At 38.9% G+C, this 16,239-nt stretch overlaps 1 protein-coding gene across 1 annotated transcript in view; it reads right to left on the bottom strand.

Annotated features, from left to right (window-relative positions):
- LOC139749502 (uncharacterized) overlaps positions 1-12,587 on the bottom strand; it is a 28,968-nt gene extending 16,381 nt beyond the window's left edge. The window contains exons 1-2 of the mRNA XM_071663478.1: positions 12,394-12,587; positions 8,437-10,923 (exon numbers count right to left, since the gene is read on the bottom strand). Coding sequence (XP_071519579.1) covers positions 8,437-10,856 — 2,420 coding nt within the window. The 5' untranslated portion in view covers positions 10,857-10,923; positions 12,394-12,587. The remainder of the gene's footprint in view (positions 1-8,436; positions 10,924-12,393) is intronic.
- Between the last annotated feature and the right edge of the window lie 3,652 nt (positions 12,588-16,239).

The following is a 16,239-nucleotide window of genomic DNA, read 5'->3' as shown; positions in this document are numbered from 1 at the left end:
GGCAGAGAAACCAGAGGTCATAATGATAAACCATGCAAGAAACTTATTAGAATAGATAAAAGTGTACCTCCATAGTACAGAGGATGAAATGAATAAGCTATGTGATAAAACTGTAAATGCTTACAGTATTATACAGAATAAGAAGTTGTATAAAAGCAAAGTTCAACAGATGGGGCCTCAGGAGCATAGAACTCCCTCCCCATAATGTAAAAATAGTTATATCATCCACAGCATTTCATTCAATGATGTGTCAAATAGCACGGCATGTGTTGACATATCTTTCTCAGTGCAGTGTCTCATCCCATGACACATCAAGTCATACAGGCATATTGATGTGTCTTTGACTGAATAAGGTTCCCCCAACTGATGCATCAAGCAGAACAGCACATTCTACAAGTTTTTGAACATGCAGTGTAGCCTACTATAATGTATCAAGCAAAAGAACACAAGCTTACATGTCTCTGACTGCACAGTATCACCAACTATGATACATCAAGTAGCACAGCCCATGCTTATATGTCTCTATCCAGTGTAACCTACTATGAAGTGTCAAGAGGCACAACACATGCTTACCTGTTTTTGACAGCACAGTATCACACAACATGATGTGTCAAGCAGCACAGTGCATGTTTACATGTTTCTGACTATACCATGTCACCTACTATGATGTGTCAAGCAGCACAACACTTGCTTGCATTCTTTGACTGTGCAGTCACCTACTCACCTACTGTGATGTGTCAATCAGCACAACACATGCTAATATATCTAACTGTGCAAAGTCACTTCCTATGATGCAACATACAGCACAAAACATGCTGGCCTCAGTGACAATACAAGGATTCCACCAATGATGTATCAAGTAACATGCTGCATGTAGATAGGTCAGTGACTATGATGCATCAAGCAGAACAGCACATTCTACAAGTTTTTTGAACATGCAGTGTAGCCTACTATAATGTATCAAGCAAAGAACACAAGCTTACATGTCTCTGACTGCACAGTATCACCAACTATGATACATCAAGTAGCACAGCCCATGCTTATATGTCTCTATCCAGTGTAACCTACTATGAAGTGTCAAGAGGCACAACACATGCTTACCTGTTTTTGACAGCACAGTATCACATAACATGATGTGTCAAGCAGCACAACACTTGCTTGCATTCTTTGACTGTACAGTCACCTACTCACCTACTGTGATGTGTCAATCAGCACAACACATGCTAATATATCTAACTGTGCAAAGTCACTTCCTATGATGCAACATACAGCACAAAACATGCTGGCCTCAGTGACAATACAGGATTCCACCAATGATGTATCAAGTAACATGCTGCACGTAGATAGGTCAGTGACTATGATGCATCAAGCAGAACAGCACATTCTACAAGTTTTTTGAACATGCAGTGTAGCCTACTATAATGTATCAAGCAAAGAACACAAGCTTACATGTCTCTGACTGCACAGTATCACCAACTATGATACATCAAGTAGCACAGCCCATGCTTATATGTCTCTATCCAGTGTAACCTACTATGAAGTGTCAAGAGGCACAACACATGCTTACTGTTTTTGACAGCACAGTATCACACAACATGATGTGTCAAGCAGCACAACACTTGCTTGCATTCTTTGACTGTACAGTCACCTACTCACCTACTGTGATGTGTCAATCAGCACAACACATGCTAATATATCTAACTGTGCAAAGTCACTTCCTATGATGCAACATACAGCACAAAACATGCTGGCCTCAGTGACAATACAGGATTCCACCAATGATGTATCAAGTAACATGCTGCATGTAGATAGGTCAGTGACTATGATGCATCAAGCAGAACAGCACATTCTACAAGTTTTTTGAACATGCAGTGTAGCCTACTATAATGTATCAAGCAAAGAACACAAGCTTACATGTCTCTGACTGCACAGTATCACCAACTATGATACATCAAGTAGCACAGCCCATGCTTATATGTCTCTATCCAGTGTAACCTACTATGAAGTGTCAAGAGGCACAACACATGCTTACTGTTTTTGACAGCACAGTATCACATAACATGATGTGTCAAGCAGCACAACACTTGCTTGCATTCTTTGACTGTACAGTCACCTACTCACCTACTGTGATGTGTCAATCAGCACAACACATGCTAATATATCTAACTGTGCAAAGTCACTTCCTATGATGCAACATACAGCACAAAACATGCTGGCCTCAGTGACAATACAGGATTCCACCAATGATGTATCAAGTAACATGCTGCACGTAGATAGGTCAGTGACTATGATGCATCAAGCAGAACAGCACATTCTACAAGTTTTTTGAACATGCAGTGTAGCCTACTATAATGTATCAAGCAAAGAACACAAGCTTACATGTCTCTGACTGCACAGTATCACCAACTATGATACATCAAGTAGCACAGCCCATGCTTATATGTCTCTATCCAGTGTAACCTACTATGAAGTGTCAAGAGGCACAACACATGCTTACTGTTTTTGACAGCACAGTATCACATAACATGATGTGTCAAGCAGCACAACACTTGCTTGCATTCTTTGACTGTACAGTCACCTACTCACCTACTGTGATGTGTCAATCAGCACAACACATGCTAATATATCTAACTGTGCAAAGTCACTTCCTATGATGCAACATACAGCACAAAACATGCTGGCCTCAGTGACAATACAGGATTCCACCAATGATGTATCAAGTAACATGCTGCACGTAGATAGGTCAGTGACTATGATGCATCAAGCAGAACAGCACATTCTACAAGTTTTTTGAACATGCAGTGTAGCCTACTATAATGTATCAAGCAAAGAACACAAGCTTACATGTCTCTGACTGCACAGTATCACCAACTATGATACATCAAGTAGCACAGCCCATGCTTATATGTCTCTATCCAGTGTAACCTACTATGAAGTGTCAAGAGGCACAACACATGCTTACTGTTTTTGACAGCACAGTATCACACAACATGATGTGTCAAGCAGCACAACACTTGCTTGCATTCTTTGACTGTACAGTCACCTACTCACCTACTGTGATGTGTCAATCAGCACAACACATGCTAATATATCTAACTGTGCAAAGTCACTTCCTATGATGCAACATACAGCACAAAACATGCTGGCCTCAGTGACAATACAGGATTCCACCAATGATGTATCAAGTAACATGCTGCACGTAGATAGGTCAGTGACTATGATGCATCAAGCAGAACAGCACATTCTACAAGTTTTTTGAACATGCAGTGTAGCCTACTATAATGTATCAAGCAAAGAACACAAGCTTACATGTCTCTGACTGCACAGTATCACCAACTATGATACATCAAGTAGCACAGCCCATGCTTATATGTCTCTATCCAGTGTAACCTACTATGAAGTGTCAAGAGGCACAACACATGCTTACCTGTTTTTGACAGCACAGTATCACATAACATGATGTGTCAAGCAGCACAACACTTGCTTGCATTCTTTGACTGTACAGTCACCTACTCACCTACTGTGATGTGTCAATCAGCACAACACATGCTAATATATCTAACTGTGCAAAGTCACTTCCTATGATGCAACATACAGCACAAAACATGCTGGCCTCAGTGACAATACAGGATTCCACCAATGATGTATCAAGTAACATGCTGCACGTAGATAGGTCAGTGACTATGATGCATCAAGCAGAACAGCACATTCTACAAGTTTTTTGAACATGCAGTGTAGCCTACTATAATGTATCAAGCAAAGAACACAAGCTTACATGTCTCTGACTGCACAGTATCACCAACTATGATACATCAAGTAGCACAGCCCATGCTTATATGTCTCTATCCAGTGTAACCTACTATGAAGTGTCAAGAGGCACAACACATGCTTACTGTTTTTGACAGCACAGTATCACATAACATGATGTGTCAAGCAGCACAACACTTGCTTGCATTCTTTGACTGTACAGTCACCTACTCACCTACTGTGATGTGTCAATCAGCACAACACATGCTAATATATCTAACTGTGCAAAGTCACTTCCTATGATGCAACATACAGCACAAAACATGCTGGCCTCAGTGACAATACAGGATTCCACCAATGATGTATCAAGTAACATGCTGCACGTAGATAGGTCAGTGACTATGATGCATCAAGCAGAACAGCACATTCTACAAGTTTTTTGAACATGCAGTGTAGCCTACTATAATGTATCAAGCAAAGAACACAAGCTTACATGTCTCTGACTGCACAGTATCACCAACTATGATACATCAAGTAGCACAGCCCATGCTTATATGTCTCTATCCAGTGTAACCTACTATGAAGTGTCAAGAGGCACAACACATGCTTACTGTTTTTGACAGCACAGTATCACATAACATGATGTGTCAAGCAGCACAACACTTGCTTGCATTCTTTGACTGTACAGTCACCTACTCACCTACTGTGATGTGTCAATCAGCACAACACATGCTAATATATCTAACTGTGCAAAGTCACTTCCTATGATGCAACATACAGCACAAAACATGCTGGCCTCAGTGACAATACAGGATTCCACCAATGATGTATCAAGTAACATGCTGCACGTAGATAGGTCAGTGACTATGATGCATCAAGCAGAACAGCACATTCTACAAGTTTTTTGAACATGCAGTGTAGCCTACTATAATGTATCAAGCAAAGAACACAAGCTTACATGTCTCTGACTGCACAGTATCACCAACTATGATACATCAAGTAGCACAGCCCATGCTTATATGTCTCTATCCAGTGTAACCTACTATGAAGTGTCAAGAGGCACAACACATGCTTACTGTTTTTGACAGCACAGTATCACATAACATGATGTGTCAAGCAGCACAACACTTGCTTGCATTCTTTGACTGTACAGTCACCTACTCACCTACTGTGATGTGTCAATCAGCACAACACATGCTAATATATCTAACTGTGCAAAGTCACTTCCTATGATGCAACATACAGCACAAAACATGCTGGCCTCAGTGACAATACAGGATTCCACCAATGATGTATCAAGTAACATGCTGCACGTAGATAGGTCAGTGACTATGATGCATCAAGCAGAACAGCACATTCTACAAGTTTTTTGAACATGCAGTGTAGCCTACTATAATGTATCAAGCAAAGAACACAAGCTTACATGTCTCTGACTGCACAGTATCACCAACTATGATACATCAAGTAGCACAGCCCATGCTTATATGTCTCTATCCAGTGTAACCTACTATGAAGTGTCAAGAGGCACAACACATGCTTACTGTTTTTGACAGCACAGTATCACATAACATGATGTGTCAAGCAGCACAACACTTGCTTGCATTCTTTGACTGTACAGTCACCTACTCACCTACTGTGATGTGTCAATCAGCACAACACATGCTAATATATCTAACTGTGCAAAGTCACTTCCTATGATGCAACATACAGCACAAAACATGCTGGCCTCAGTGACAATACAGGATTCCACCAATGATGTATCAAGTAACATGCTGCATGTAGATAGGTCAGTGACTATGATGCATCAAGCAGAACAGCACATTCTACAAGTTTTTTGAACATGCAGTGTAGCCTACTATAATGTATCAAGCAAAGAACACAAGCTTACATGTCTCTGACTGCACAGTATCACCAACTATGATACATCAAGTAGCACAGCCCATGCTTATATGTCTCTATCCAGTGTAACCTACTATGAAGTGTCAAGAGGCACAACACATGCTTACTGTTTTTGACAGCACAGTATCACACAACATGATGTGTCAAGCAGCACAACACTTGCTTGCATTCTTTGACTGTACAGTCACCTACTCACCTACTGTGATGTGTCAATCAGCACAACACATGCTAATATATCTAACTGTGCAAAGTCACTTCCTATGATGCAACATACAGCACAAAACATGCTGGCCTCAGTGACAATACAGGATTCCACCAATGATGTATCAAGTAACATGCTGCACGTAGATAGGTCAGTGACTATGATGCATCAAGCAGAACAGCACATTCTACAAGTTTTTTGAACATGCAGTGTAGCCTACTATAATGTATCAAGCAAAGAACACAAGCTTACATGTCTCTGACTGCACAGTATCACCAACTATGATACATCAAGTAGCACAGCCCATGCTTATATGTCTCTATCCAGTGTAACCTATCACATCACATGGTTTGTGTATAGCTGTTGCTAACACAAGATGGGTCACTGGATGTCTGTTTCTTTCTCTACATCACTAAGCCCTAGGAACTCTTTGTCTTTATTTCTTTCAGAACAGATACAGCATATCTGCCCCCTTTTAACCTTTAACTACTCCAACCATATATTCATATCTCTCTGGAAAACCACTCCATCTAAATATACATGAACTGAAATTTCCCACCACAGTTTAAAAGCAAAGTTTTGGGAATGGGTGGGAATGTATGGCTGCCAAATTCTTTTGCAGGATACATGAGTTCAATTACCTTCCAGACATGAGAGAGGGAGGTACTATGCAGTTTCTGTAGATATTGCTACTAATGCCCCTAAATTCTTATTTTCTACTAATACACATAAAATATCTTTATACATATTACGGATACAATATGTGTAGAGATTATGTCAATTATACACGTTGAGCACTCCTACTCCAAAAATCCAAAATGCTCCAATATCCGAAACTTTTTGAGTGGCAACATGACGTTACAAGTGGAAATTTACAAACCTGACCTCACTTGCCCATGCTGGGCTCTGACGCTGTGTTGGTGCCAGTGTTTTTTTTTTACAAACCATCATCACTGCCGCACCTACATGCATTACTCACTGTATTTTTTGCTTATTCTCTGTTCTATGTAAATAAGTGTAAGAAAATGACTGCTTATCAGGAGCATATAAATTCAGAGTCAGGAATGAAGTTGATGTCAAACAACCAAAGATTGTCCACATGGGTGGCTGACTTTGTGACACCTTAGCTTTCTGATGCTTCAGTGTTATACAAACTTTGTTTCATGTGCAAAACTATCAAAAATATTATATAAATTACCTTCAGGATGTGTGTATAAGTTGTATATGAAACATACCTCAACATTTCAACCGTTCAATGGTCTTCCTCAGGAGATACTGATTCCAGCATTTGGAAGGACTGTGTTCCCCAGCAAGCGATGGTCATCCGGTTGGATGCCTTGGTGTGTCACTCTCTGATTGGATTGCTTGTCCTGCTGCCTCCACCCATTTATAATAATCTCTGCTGCCTCACATGACCAGCAGATGAACCCAGACCTTTTGTTAACATTGTTCTTAATCCAGTCCCCTAGGTAAGCTCTCACACTATCACTAAACAGTGGACACCAAGGCAACTACAGGCAAGTGAAAATCCATTTAGTAATGGTGTGAGAGCTTACCTAGAGGAAGGGATTAAGAACAACATTAACGCATCTGCTGGTCATGTCAGTCAGTGGAGATTGATGTGAACAGGTGGAGGCAGCATGAAAAATGATTCCAATCAGACAGCAACATGCCAAGGCATCCAACTGGGTGACCATCACTTGCTGGGAACACAGTTCTGCCGAATGCGGGAATCAGTATCTCCTGAGAAAGACTGCTGAACGGTTGAAACGTTGAGCTATGTCTTAGCTTTAACTCATTTGTTTCCATACCATCCTGTTTTCCAAATATCTCATTATGTATATGCAAATATTCCAAGACCCAAAAAAATCCAAAGCACTTCTAGTCCCATGCATTTTGGATAAGGGATACTCTACCTGTATAATAAAATCATATCAATTCTATCAGTATATCAGGGACAAAAAGTTTTAGAACACATGGTGAAAACCCTGTCCAATTCTTATGACTGGTGGCACAGTCAGTTGCACATGGATCTAACAGAACTAAATTTACATCTACAATTTTTAGCCACAGTTCTGTAAGATTAAAAACTTTTTCATGCAAACAGACTAATTTGTTACAGAGGCAAAGAAGATGAACTTAACTATCAAGTTCATGGGCTAAAATGCAGCCTTCTGTCTCCTGAAAAACTCATGAATGATTTCTACTCTTCTACCTTACTCATCTCTTTATCCTTTTCATATTTCAATTATGTTCTCGCCTTAATAAGGACTTTTATCTTTGAATGGAGCATTTGGCATGAAAAAAATGAAGCAAAATGGAAGTACCATAACTGTTGTATGCAGATGATACTGTTCTGTTAGATGAATCGGAAGGGAAGATGGGTAGAATGGTGGGTTGATTTGACATGTGAGCACAAGAATGATGCTGAGAGTAAAGGCATGTATAAGTCCAATCTTAGTGTACTAAGAGATAAAATTCTACTGTGTAATACAAGTGTCTGTCACAATATTTCATTAATCTATGATCACTATTCATATTTCCTTAAGTTATAAATGAATAGTTTATGCATCAAACATCTGACCTACCTGTAATCTTTCCGTACTTCAAGTGAAGCATTAGTAAAGAATATGAAGAAGTTAAGGGGTGTGCCATTTGGCAGTGTTATATGGAAGACCTTATCAGTCATTGCTGACCTTTCCTCATCAACTGCCATGATAGTGGGATGCAGTGCATTTCCTTCTGCTACAAGTGCTTTCATAAGAGGTCTGAACTGAATTGTATTTGCATTTGATTTATATATTGAAGTAATTTTGTTTTCCCGAACAGCTTGCATAGATTGTACACCAAAGAAATAGGTCAACATCTTGCTCTGGACTTTACGGCCATTTCCTGAGGAGTCATTTTTATCACTAATATTTGTCAAGTCTCTCTTTTCTTCACAATAATCATACATATCAACATGTATGCAAGTATCTTCATCTAGTTCTTGGATTTCATTTTCTAAAGAATGTGTCAACTCTTCTAAAGTCTTTGCAACAGCATCAAAGTATCGCCACCGAGCACCCACAACACCAGTACGTACACCATCTGCTTTATTTGCACCATCCTGAGAGTCTGTAATGGTAAAGTATGAAGGATATGTACTTTTTTCATGCTGATAAATCACAGGTCCTGATTCCCCATCAGTTACAAAATACTCAAGGTGCTCTGGAAAGTAAGTTTTTTCTAATCTATCAATAATGAATGGAGGTTTTAACACAGATTTTTCCAGCTTTTCTTTATAATAGCTATATTCCTTTCTGTACTGATCTTTTGTCTGTTTCAGTAAGATTCGCTTGGCAAGACACTCCTCTTCTGATAGCGACATTCCAATATTGTTCTTCTTACACCATATGTTCAGTACAAGGTTCTCACGTGTTCGGTCACCAGCATCTCTTAGTGTCTGCATCAATAAAAAAAACATTGCATCAATCTTATCTTCCTTGTGCAACTGACAAAATTTGTCAATATGAGCAATCAGAGGCTTAAGACGATCCTGTCTAATATATTTAGCATTAACAGAACTAAGTGACTGTTTTTGATATGGTGTTCTTCCACCTAATTTTTTGGGTAAAACATGAAACTGACTCAATGCTTCATCCTGGGTATAATCATGTTCTTCTAAGCCAGTCATATTCTCTAATCCAAAATCCATTTCTGTTTGACACCCTACAGTTCTTAGAGACACTCCTTGTCCTTCCCAGCTTCTTTTTCGTGTTGAATTTCTACGCAAGTCTAGCAACATCTGGTATCTGGTGTTACCTTTCATCTCACTAACACCTCTCTGACTTTTATCATCTTTCACTGTATCAGTTTCTGCATGGGGTAATTGACAAGAAGGCACCTGAGGAGATGGTGATGGAGATTCTTCTTTCAGTACACAGACAGCACATTCATTATCACTATGTTCAACAAATTCAGCTATTTTTTTTCTAAATAATTCACATTTCTTCCTTTTAGAAATTTTTGAATACAATCGTTTTATTTTTCTTTCACAACTAAGACATACATTTACAGGATAAATATCAGAATTTTCATCTGATATATCAACATTCCAGACTTTTTTGACATGTTTAACGATCTCATGTTTTGGGACACCTTTTTTAGGTCCATCATATTTGACTGTCATTTCACCACATATTCGACAAATTTTTCCTAATTTAGTGGTATGTAAGTCTTCACTTGGCTCATCAGATTCCTCATCATTTACAATGCTTTCCATTGAATCAATCATGCTTTGGTCTGTTTCTGTTTGGTTTTCCAGGTGAATGTGATCATTTACGATACTGTCTTGTTTGTTCTCCACCTCCTCAGTTGTCATGATTTTTCTATCTTCTGTAATTTCTGTCTCACCAAGGCATGTGAAACTTTTACTTGCTACACTTTCTGACACTTTAATATGTGCAATCCTGCCAACTGCTGCACTTTCTGATCCAACATGATGTGTAATACTTCTGTTCCCCACATTTCCTGACACTTCAAGATCAGTGGTGTTTCTGTCATCCGCACATCCTACATCATGTACCAGGTTAATGCTCATATTATTTGCCCTCTCCAACTTAACAGGATAACTAATGTTATCTTCTCTGATATCTAAGACTTCAGTAGTCTCAGTACCAATACCTGTTGTATCTTTCAATTTAACAGGCTTCATGTTAAGATCCTTTGTACCTTCAAGCTTATAATCACAGGCTATCTGATTGTGCTTTGTACTTTCTGAATTACCGAGAGCAGCATCCATGAACGCTTCATGAGTTTTTGTGCCATTTTCTGTTGCGCTTTCACTTACATGTTCTTCAAAAGAGTAATCACTGCTACTGTTATTGACACTTTGAGCCCCATCATTAGTACTTGTGGTATCTTCTCTTGTAACATTTTCTAACTCCCCATGAGATGAGATTATACTAATTTGTGGCTGACATCCATGTATAACATGATCTTTACTAATCTGTGATTCTCTCTCCATTACTCCAACTTTGACATTCTGATAATGTATTGTGATATTTTTGCCTTGATTGCTCCCTGCAATTTACCTGAAACAAAAAAAAGAAACATCACATAAACCTACATTTTGCACAAAAGTACATAAACAGCAATAAGCGAACAACTACAAAATAACTTATCTTTTATGAAGCATTGGTCCCAAGTGCATTCATGATAAAACTAGTTATAAGAGGTATTACAATTGGGGTATGTGTATAAGTGTGTCTGCACATGTACACAGTAGTAAGAAATGGGGCAACAAGAATGTAATACACTCTACCCATAATATAAAAAAGTAATCACTGGTTACAGAGAAAAACTATATATTTTCCAGGCTGTAATACCTTAAAGATGTTAAGAAAAAAATTTCATGAGAGCAAGTCAGTCAATTAATCATGATTTGCTATCACGAAGGACAAAAACACATTGATGTGTATGGTGCATTCCAACTATGAAACTGCAAATTAAATCTATCTCAAATGCTAAGGGAAGTTATGTAAGGTTTTCATTTGTTATGGTGCTTTCTAAATGGTTTGTCCTAATTTTTTTTACCCTACATTTTCTCTGATCTTCTTTGGTCTCCACACTAACACTCATTTATCATCACAGAATGAAAAAGTTTCAAATCATGTAGTGGGTCTAAATGATTTCTACTGAATGTATTATGTTGATACCAATTTCATCTAATCCCAAAGAGATCTGGGGTGGTAGAACCTGACAAAGGTCAGCCCATAATGTCTTCCACCCAGGAAACTGCAAATAAAATTAATCTCAGATGCTGAGGGAAGTCAGGTGAGGTTTTCATTTGTTCTGGCACTTTCTAAAAGGGTTTGCACTAAGTTTTTGACCCTACGTTTTTCCTGATCTTACCTCTCCACACTAACACTCATCTATCACAATAGAATGAAAAATATGTTTCAAATCATCCAAATCTAAATAGTTCTGGGGTGGTGGAGCTTTACTGAGTGAGGTTAGGCCATTATGTGCTCCATGAAATTGTACCATGGAAGGCATGTCATCAAAGAAAGGGTAAGATTTCCTTTTAGACACATGATTTTTCAGCTATAGTTTTTACTTACAAATAGTACCTTTGACCATAATCTATTGACATGAAATAAAATGTTGTTTACTAACACTTAGATAATAATTTTAGGTGATCATATACATGAAACTTAAACAACCATGGACTGGAATTGCCACTACATTCATTATGATTTTGACCTCTTATCGTCTATCATTTCATATAATCTAAACAGTGTCAGTCCTTTATAATCCGCACAATACCTTGGTTAAGGATTTCATTCATAACAATATGGAAAATTACAGACCTTACTTCTTTAGAAGCCTACTATAACCCACTCTATATGCTTCTTTAACATCAGCACTAATGAAAACTATTTCGTACAATACTGAAAAGCTCACGTTTGAAAATCAAAGTTATTCCTTTCATTCTTGAGTTAACTTTGATTAAACTCAAAGGTAAACACCTGTAGTTTTGACCTCAAACACATGAGCCCTACCTGAGCAACCTACAGTCCAAGATTTAAATGAGATGTTAACATGACGGTGTACTTTGGCAAGTAATAGAATGAATACAGTAGTATTGGCTTTTATAAGAAGAACTCTAACGATCAACTACCACGATAAGATTGAATCAATTAACAGCAATACTTCTAGCAAAATTATTCCACAAAACACTACCCAACACATCACGTTTGTTTATAGTTTGTATTTGATACGTAAGTACTCTCGTACTCTTACCGAGAGCAAGCCAATCAGAAAATGTCTTATTCAAAAATGCTACTTTTCATTGGATAAAACTCTCTCGCTGAATTAATTACAAAAATAAACATGAAAATGTACAAATAATAAGTCATCAATATTTCCTTAATATTTCTGAATATTTAGACTAATAGATATCACATTTCCTTATAGAGTTCTAGTTCTAGAGACCACAAAGCAATTGTAAACTTCCATATACATATCTGTAAATATTCTGTCACATGATTCCTTGAAAAGATATTTTACAAAAGGACTTCCTTATCCCTACAGTGGTTAACGCAAATCCAGAGGCCAGTGTCAGTGTCAGACAAGGGATGACCACAATACTACACCACTAACAAACTGGCATAAAACGGGCCTTATTACCTCAACGTGAAGAGTAACTAACTAATGAACAGACTGAGAACGGCGCATCCTCACATATGCTCATATATATATATATATATATATATATATATATATATATATATATATTATATATATATATATATATATATATTATATATATATACCTGGGGTTAGGGGATTAAGAATACTTCCCACGTATTCCCTGCGTGTCGTAGAAGGCGACTAAAAGGGGAGGGAGCGGGGGGCTGGAAATCCTCCCCTCTCGTTTTTTTTTTTTTTTTTTTTTTTTTTTTAATTTTCCAAAAGAAGGAACAGAGGGGGCCAGGTGAGGATATTCCAAAAAAGGCCCAGTCCTCTGTTCTTAACGCTACCTCGCCAACGCGGGAAATGGCAAATAGTTTAAAAGAAAAGATATATATATATATATATATATATATATATATATATATATATATATATATATATATATTCTTTTTCTTTCAAACTATTCGCCATTTCCCGCATTAGCGAGGTAGCGTTTAGAACAGAGGACTGGGCCTCTGAGGGAATATCCTCACTTGGCCCCCTTCTCTGTTCCTTATTTTGGAAAATTAAAAAAAAAACGAGAGGGGAGGATTTCCAGCCCCCCGCTCCCTATATATATATATATATATATATTTATCATACTTTGTCGCTGTCTCCCGCGTTAGCGAGGTAGCGCAAGGAAACAGACGAAAGAATGGCCCAACCCACCCACATACATATGTATTTACATACACGTCCACACACGCACATATACATACCTATACATCTGAAGGTATACATATATATACACGCACAGACATATACATATATCCACATGTACATAATTCATACTGTCTGTCCTTATTCATTTCCGTCGCCGCCCCGCCACACATAAATGACAACCCCCTCCACCCGCATGTGCGCGAGGCAGCGCTAGGAAAAAGACAACAAAGGCCACATTCGTTCACACTCAGTCTCTAACTATCATGTATAATGTACCGTAACCACAGCTCCCATTTCACGTCCAGGCCCCTCAAAACTTTCCATGGCTTACCCCAGACGCTTTACATGCCCTGGTTCAATCCATTGACAGCACGTCGACCCCGGTATACCACATCGTTTCAATTCACTCTATTTCTTGCACGCCTTTCATCCTCCTGCATATTCAGGCCCCGATCACACAAAATCTTTTTCACTCCATCTTTCCACCTCCAGTTTGATCTCCCACTTCTCCTCGTTCCCTCCACCTCTGACACATATATCCTCTTGGTCAATCTTTCCTCAATCATTCTCTCCATGTGACCAAACTATTTCAAAACGCCCTTTTCTGCTCTCTCAACCACACTCTTTTTATTACCACACATCTCTCTTACCCCTTTCATTACTTACTCGATCAAACCACTTCACACCACATATTGTCCTCAAACATATCTTTTCCAGCACATCCACCCTCCTCCGCACAACTCTATAGCCCACGCCTCGCAACCATATAACATTGTTGGAACCACTATTCCTTCAAACATACCCAGTTTTGCTTTCCAAGATAACGTTCTCGACTTCCACACATTTTTCAACGCTCTCAAAACTTTCGCCCCCTCCCCCACCCTATGATTCACTTCCGCTTCCATGGTTCCATCCGCTGCCAAATTCACTCTCAGATATCTAAAACACTTTACTTCCTCCAATTTGTCTCCATTCAAACTTACCTCCCTATTGACTTGTCCCTCAACCCTACTGTACCTAATAACCTTGCTCTTATTCACATTTACTCTCAGCTTTCTTCTTTCATACACTTTACCAAACTCAGTCACTAGCTTCTGCAGTTTCTCACCCGAATCAGCCACCAGCGCTGTATCATCAGCGAACAATAACTCACTTCCCAAGCTCTCTGATCCACAACAGACTGCATACTTGCCCCTCTTTCCAAAACTCTTGCACTCACCTCCCTAACAACCCCATCCATATATATATATATATATATATATATATATATATATATATATATATATATATATATTCTTTTTGCTTTGTCGCTGTCTCCCGCGTTTGCGAGGTAGCGCAAGGAAACAGACGAAAGAAATGGCCCAACCCACCCCCATACACATGTATACACATACGTCCACACACGCAAATATACATACCTACACAGCTTTCCATGGTTCACCCCAGACGCTTCACATGCCCTGATTCAATCCACTGACAGCACGTCAACCCCGGTATACCACCTCGATCCAATTCACTCTATTCCTTGCCCTCCTTTCACCCTCCTGCATGTTCAGGCCCCGATCACACAAAATCTTTTTCACTCCATCTTTCCACCTCCAATTTGGTCTCCCACTTCTCCTCGTTCCCCTCCACCTCCGACACATATATCCTCCAAGCGTACAACAACCCTCGTTGTATGTTTTGGACAATCTCATGTTTACCAAATGGCGTCCTAGCTTCGTCTCTTCGATGTATATCAACTGTCTGTTACATTTCTCTCTTGTGTCTCCCCTGATGATGTGATTATTACACGAAAGTGCACATGGGAACTTTTCTTGTTTCATTTTCCCCGTGGACTCAGGAATATCTTGATCACGCGCAAAATTGTGAGCCTTTCCAATATATATATATATATATATATATATATATATATATATATATATATATATATATATATATATATATAGGTGCAAGAGGTGAAAAAGAGGGCAAATGAGGGTTGGGGTGGAAGAGTATCATTAAATTTTAGGGAGAATAAAAAGATGTTTTGGAAGGAGGTAAATAAAGTGCGTAAGACAGGGGAGCAAATGGGAACTTCGGTGAAGGGGCTAATGGGGAGGTGATAACAAGTAGTGGTGATGTGAGAGGGAGGTGGAGTGAGTATTTTGAAGGTTTGTTGAATGTGTTTGATGATAGAGTGGCAGATATAGGGTGTTTTGGTCGAGGTGGTGTGCAAAGTGAGAGGGTTAGGGAAAATGATTTGGTAAACAGAGAAGAGGTTGTAAAAGCTTTGCGGAAGATGAAAGCCGGCAAGGCAGCAGGTTTGGATGGTATTGCAGTGGAATTTATTAAAAAAGGGGGTGACTGTACTGTTGACTGGTTGGTAAGGTTATTTAATGTATGTATGATTCATGGTGAGGTGCCTGAGGATTGGCGGAATGCTTGCATAGTGCCATTGCGCAAAGGCAAAGGGGATAAGAGTGAGTGCTCAAATTACAGAGGTATAAGTTTGTTGAGTATTCCTGGTA

The sequence above is a fragment of the Panulirus ornatus genome, chromosome 1 (genome assembly GCF_036320965.1).
Source record: "Panulirus ornatus isolate Po-2019 chromosome 1, ASM3632096v1, whole genome shotgun sequence".
NCBI classification, from domain to species: Eukaryota; Metazoa; Arthropoda; class Malacostraca; order Decapoda; family Palinuridae; genus Panulirus; species Panulirus ornatus.
This window is presented reverse-complemented; position numbering and strand designations above follow the sequence as displayed.